Below are 5,316 nucleotides of genomic sequence, written 5' to 3'. Positions count from 1 at the left end.
GTGTGGCGATAATGATGGTTTTTTGTTTGTTTTTTTTTGTGATGACCTACACAAGTGAGTACAGTGGTTAGTATGTTGAAATTATTCTGGGAGGAACTTGAAAATAAGGCAAAATAAAAAATTACAGATTCCTGCCTCACTTTGAGGGAGCACAGACTCAGTGCTCTTAATCTTGGCTCTAAATTGGCTTTGGTGTGTACTCTACACTTAGGGATTGGCACAGTTCACAGTGCAGTGTGAGCGTGGCAGGCACGGGATCAAATGATGCAGGGAGAAAGCTGTTAAAACTTTGAGGATAAATGCCATCAATTTGTAAGTAGAACTTCGTTTTTGATTAGTTCAAGAGACCTTCAAAACAGGTAGTACAAAAACCTGGAAGCAATTGGAGGTGTGGGTAAGGTAACTGATGAATCTCCACGCTGGAATACTGAAAAACTGCATAGAAAGTGCTGAAGGATCCATTAAAGAAAAACAGGAAACAGCTACAGAAATGGGGATTCTGCCTGGAGAGGCAGAAATCAGACGAAGCTAATAGCTCAGGGAGTGGTAACGTGTTCCTGCAGTAAAATGGGAGTTTGTGACTGAGCTGGTGGTTTTCCACGTGATCAGTAGGATTCAGGCATGGAAAAGCTGGGTCTGATTCAAGGACACTGGTGTTTGTGACTGAAAGGAAATGACGAGCTGCTCTCTTGGTCATTGCGCTCTGCAGCACAGATGGAGGAGCAGGGCTCTGAATGGTCCCATGCTTGGCATGTTTCTCAGAAAACATCTGAAAACCTATTGCCTTTGCAAATGCTTTAGTAGCATCCACTTGGACTGGCTACAGCTTTTGAATTTTGCAGCCTGCTTGCAAAATAACCAGTGTGTGTTCCAGTGCATCAGCAAAAAAATGAGGCATGGGGTGGTGCTTGTGTTGCTGGAAGGAGATGATGCTTGCTCCCATCCCTGGTCAGAAGGGCTTCAGGGTCTGTGATCAGTTGTGCAGAGCAGTAAGGGCTCAAAAAGTAAAACAAACGTTAGCAGTAGGTCCGTGTGTGCTTTCAAAGTTTATTCAACATATCATTTCAGCTGTACTCATTTCTGCTGTATTCTGACTTGGCACACTTCATTTTTTTGTTTCTTACTCTCCTTTGGTACAATATAAAAATATATTCCTTAGTTCTGTAAAGACACTCTGCCTGCCCAAAGAACAGCAGTGAACGTCTCCAAGCGCCATCAGAGGGTGGAAATCTCAGCTCCATCCCCTGAGAGCTGCGTTGGCAGGTGGCTGTGTGCGCGCTGTCCGGTTACAGCTGCCCTGCTGCGTAACACCCGAACTGCGGGCTCTCAAAGCACAGGCTCAGCCCCACTCCTGCCCCTCTGTGTCCTGTTTGGAGACCAGGACCTGCAGCAGGCATCTCCCAGGCTCAGCAGAGCTCTGCTGCCATTCATGCTCACCACTGTCCGCAGCGCCGAGCTGGTGGGACCACCGCAACACGCGTGGAGTGCAGGCTGCCCCGGCCAGCGAGGGGCAGAAGCAAGCTAAAGAGCCGCTGCAGCTGCTGGTTCTTGTGCTAACGGCTTGGCCTCGTTTCTTGGGCGTGTGTCATTGGTAGAACAATATTCTGCCTTCAGCTGCCAGTCTCTGGATGAGGCTGAATTCGACATCAGCATCGTGGACCCTTGTCCTGCGGAAGGCTCCAGACCAGCGGTTTTCTTCCCAGTAGTGATGCCAGTTCCCTTTGCTGTCTGCTCCAAAGCCAAACACGGAGACCTGCGGCGTGCCAGCAGCTCCATCACTGTGCGGGCGGTCGGCCAACCCACAGTGAGTACCCACCACATGCAGCCCTGTATCTGGGGAGCAGGGCGAGAGAAGCCCTCTGGGCACAGAGCACCAGGGCCCAGGGGAAGCAGCTGGGGATGAGGTGACGCAGCCAGGATGACCACGTCCTGGACTTCCCCAGCAAGAGCGTGGCCTGCAGCTGAGGGCCGTGACTGCCCAGCCACTCTAGGTGCTGCATCTGGTACAAGACAATGCACCAACGCGAAAGGGGAGCTGGAGCCAAAGGCAGCAAAATGCCAATAGGTGACAGACACACTGCAGCAAAGCAATCCTCCGTGGCCCCAAGGAAAACCTCCTCATGTGTGGAGCAGTGGTGGCGAGCTCCAGGTGCTGCCCACAGTGCCAAGCAGCGCGTGGTGCTGCCGGCTGTGCTCACCTGCTGGCAGGCGTGCAAGGCGAAGAGCAGCGCTGTGAAGCCGGTGGAGGGGTACCTGCCGTGGCGCTCCGTCCAGTTCTCATGGATGTACTTGAGGAAGGCTGGGCTCAGGATCAGCACCTGAACGGGGTCGGAGGCATGATAAGCTGCAGCCAGGACAGCCAGCTCCTGCCACCAGCACGGATTGCTGTCCCCCAGCTCTGCCTGCACCCCGCTTGCTGCTGCCTTCCCACGGAACAGTCCTGGTCTCAGCCTGGCTGTGAGGAGCTGGCAGCAGCTCTCACATTGCCTTGCAGATGCTTCCAGGGTCACCCCAGATCTGACAGCCACTCCAAGTCACTGGTGGCCACCAGCACCTTGTCCCCATTGTTCCACAGCCCCAGCACTGGGGTCTCAGGCAGGGGGGTGCTTGCTGGACGCCTGCCCAGCCCTTACCTTGTTTCTGTCAGCTTTGATGAACTGCTTCACTCTTGTGTAGGTGCTGCAAAAGCCAGAGAACAGCTGTGAGTGCAGGGCACCTGCACAGCTGCGGCTGCTCCTTCAGGGGCAGCTGGTTTGCTGTGACAACCAGCATCTGGTACCACAGCACCCCCAGTTCCCTGGGCTGACCCTGCGGAGTCCCTGGGCTTGGCCCTGGGAAGAGGCACAGCAGGGACAGCCTCCATCCCACTCATGGGGCTATGGGGCTGCAGGATGCCCAAGCCTTGTGGGGGGACAGGTGGGCATCTGCCTCCCCAGATTGCAGTGCAGAGGGATGCCAGAGCCCTCTGAGCCCTTCATCCCCTTGGCCATGCCCCTGGCCCTCCAACACGAGCTACTGTTCCCAGAGCCCCAGGATGGCCGAGGTGACGCACTGTGTGAGCTCTCCTGTGGAGAAGGCGCTGGTCACCCACTTCAGGTCCAGTGGCTTAAAGGGGATGAGGACGAGGTGAACACCAGGCCAGAGGTTCATCGCGCTCTCTGGGTACATGAAGTGATGGGTTGTCCTCGCGCCGACATCCACCTCAAAGCCCACTGTCTTAGCTCTGTTCATCCTAGAGGACAGCGGGAAGGCATGTCCCAGAATGAAGGCACGTGCCATGCAGGCCCTGGGCTGCTGGGCAGGGACACCAGGTGACCTGGCCAGCAGGGAGGAGAGGACACGAGCCCTCAGCATCACCCACCTCAGCACCCAGTGGTGGGCGTCAATCTGCGAGCCATGGCGGGACCCCTTCAGCCGCCCTGAGTTGCCCACCACGGCGCATGTCCTGCACTGCGACAGATCCCACACACTCCCATTCGGGGCTGGGAGGACAGCAAAGAGCTTCTGGATTATGGCCTGGAGTGGAGCAGTGTTGGGGGTGCCCTGCAGGGTCTGGGGGAGCACAGGCAGGGACAGGCAGCGTCAGCCCCAGCGGCACAAAGCCCCTCTCCTCCCTGGGTGCCGTGGGGAAGGCTAGGGGGCAATGGGCACGGAAAACCTGCTGCCAGCAGATTGAAGGAGCCCGGGAAAGACCCAAGCTCCCAACTGTGCCCCACTCACCAGCCACCAGTGAACCACGTCTGGGGAGAGCTCATGGGCCGGGCCAGTCAGCAGAGGCCCCACGGCCGCATCGTAGCGCGCGCTGAACCAGGCGGAGGCGTTGATGCTGGCGGTGCAGCGGGCGGTGGGGAGGGAGGGAGGGAGGCCTGGGCCAGACATGGAGACCCGGAACAACAGCCACAGGCCGAGCAGCAGGGACAGGGCCAGCACCAGCAGCGTGCGCTTCCGGCACCTCATCCCTCATACCACCTGCAGCAGGAGGGTACCGGGATGGGGGGCAGTGGCACCGTGGGCAAAGCAGAACCCCTGCCCGGCCTGCTGCAACCCCTCCACTGCCCATCTCCCCACCACAGACCTGAGATAGTCCGGCATGAGTTTCCCTTCCAAACCGCTCAGTGGCCTTACTGCCGCGCTCTGCTTCCAGCACTGCCGCAGTAGAGCAGGGCAGGGCAGGGCCGGCAGCACGTTCTGCTCTGCATGCTGTACTCTGCCCTCTGCATCTGCAGTGACTGCCACCCAACCCATGGGCGAGCGGCAGCATCTTCTCCCTGGCCCCCTGTTCAGCCCGCGGCTCCCGTGCCTCCCACACCCCCTCCCCACTGCTTCCGACCACGCAGGCACTGCGCAGCCTCCAGGCCATGGCTCCCAGGGGCACCACGTCGCTGCTGGGAGGGAGGGACGAGAGGTGGAACCGCGGCGTGCATGTGTGAGCGCAGCTGTCATCAGAACTCTGAGCTGAGCGTGGTGTTCCTGTCCTCCAGCTGAAAGCACTCACATCCAGTCCAAGTCAGAGGAAAAAGGGTTTTGTTGTCCCCATGAGGCGCTCAGCACATCGGGGCCTGGTGCTCCAGGCAGGGTGATGGCAGGACAGTGGGACAACCTCTGCCCAGGGCTGGGGGTTCCCCGCTGCACTGGGAAAGCAGAAGGACAGACACCCCTCCCGCCCTCACAGGGTGCTCCATGCTCCTCCTCATGGCCCCCCTGGCAGGCAGCTCTGGGCTGGAAGTGGGGACGTGGGTGACTGAGTTTGTCTCCCTGTTACCCGCGCTCTGCAGTGTGACAGACATACCTGCTCACAGCGCTGCCGTGTCAGCGCACCCAGCAGCAGAATCACTGCTCCAGGTGCCAGCTCAACGCAGAGGTGCGAGGTGTGGGGTGTGTGCAAGATGAAAGAGGTTGGGCCGGTCCTGGGTGGCCACAGGAGTTGCAATCTATTAGCTGTTTGGGGAACAACTGAAATGTCACCGATGTGACCTCCGGGGGAAGGAAGTGTGAGCGAAATGCCAGCGTGACGGAAGCTAAGTCAGAAGACTGCAGAAAACACAGCCCCAAGGCTGATTTCCTTCGGGCTGGCTGCCAAACATTAGCTCTGCGTCCCCAAGGCCTCTAGAACTGAGCCCACCACAGCGGGTTTTCCCCTGCCAGCAGCCAAGGTGGAGGCACTGAGCCCCACCAGTGCACCTCCGGGGCTTGCTCGGGCCCAGGGTTGTACTGCAGCCACAGCACCAGATGCACCAGTGGCCATAGATCTGCCCCTGTCCTCACTCAGCCCTAAGTGATATCTTCAGGTGCTCCCCAGCCCTGCAGATGGGAAAG

The 5,316-nt window shown here is 58.2% G+C and overlaps 1 protein-coding gene across 4 annotated transcripts; it reads right to left on the bottom strand.

Moving 5' to 3' along the window:
• On the bottom strand, nucleotides 577-5,004 carry LOC110408125 (CMP-N-acetylneuraminate-beta-galactosamide-alpha-2,3-sialyltransferase 2-like). 4 transcript variants are annotated; one of them, XM_021416576.1, is made up of 6 exons: nucleotides 3,721-5,001; nucleotides 3,362-3,552; nucleotides 3,053-3,232; nucleotides 2,634-2,679; nucleotides 2,199-2,318; nucleotides 577-1,833 (listed from the first exon to the last, which is right to left on the bottom strand). In XM_021416576.1, exons 1-6 carry the CDS (start codon nucleotides 3,955-3,957, stop codon nucleotides 1,522-1,524), a joined length of 1,086 nt encoding a protein of 361 aa, XP_021272251.1. In that variant the 5' UTR covers nucleotides 3,958-5,001; the 3' UTR covers nucleotides 577-1,521. The 4 variants fall into 4 exon arrangements, with proteins under 4 accessions (XP_021272251.1, XP_021272252.1, XP_021272249.1 ...); XM_021416577.1 differs by having other exon boundaries at nucleotides 580-1,753; nucleotides 3,721-4,998; XM_021416574.1 differs by having other exon boundaries at nucleotides 1,631-2,318; nucleotides 3,721-3,969; nucleotides 4,076-5,004.

The sequence above is a fragment of the Numida meleagris genome, chromosome 19 (genome assembly GCF_002078875.1).
Source record: "Numida meleagris isolate 19003 breed g44 Domestic line chromosome 19, NumMel1.0, whole genome shotgun sequence".
In the NCBI taxonomy this organism is placed as follows: domain Eukaryota; kingdom Metazoa; phylum Chordata; class Aves; order Galliformes; family Numididae; genus Numida; species Numida meleagris.
This window is presented reverse-complemented; position numbering and strand designations above follow the sequence as displayed.

Excerpts from the sequence above, each read along its gene's own strand:
- LOC110408125 (XM_021416574.1), bottom strand. The coding sequence starts at position 3,957 with ATGAGGTGCCGGAAGCGCACGCTGCTGGTGCTGGCCCTGTCCCTGCTG. Across the intron at positions 3,553-3,720 it reads ACGTGGTTCACTGGTGGCTG|ACCCTGCAGGGCACCCCCAA; the intron begins GTGAGTGGGGCA and ends GTGCTCCCCCAG. Across the intron at positions 2,319-2,633 it reads TCAAAGCTGACAGAAACAAG|GTGCTGATCCTGAGCCCAGC; the intron begins GTAAGGGCTGGG and ends GACCCCGTTCAG.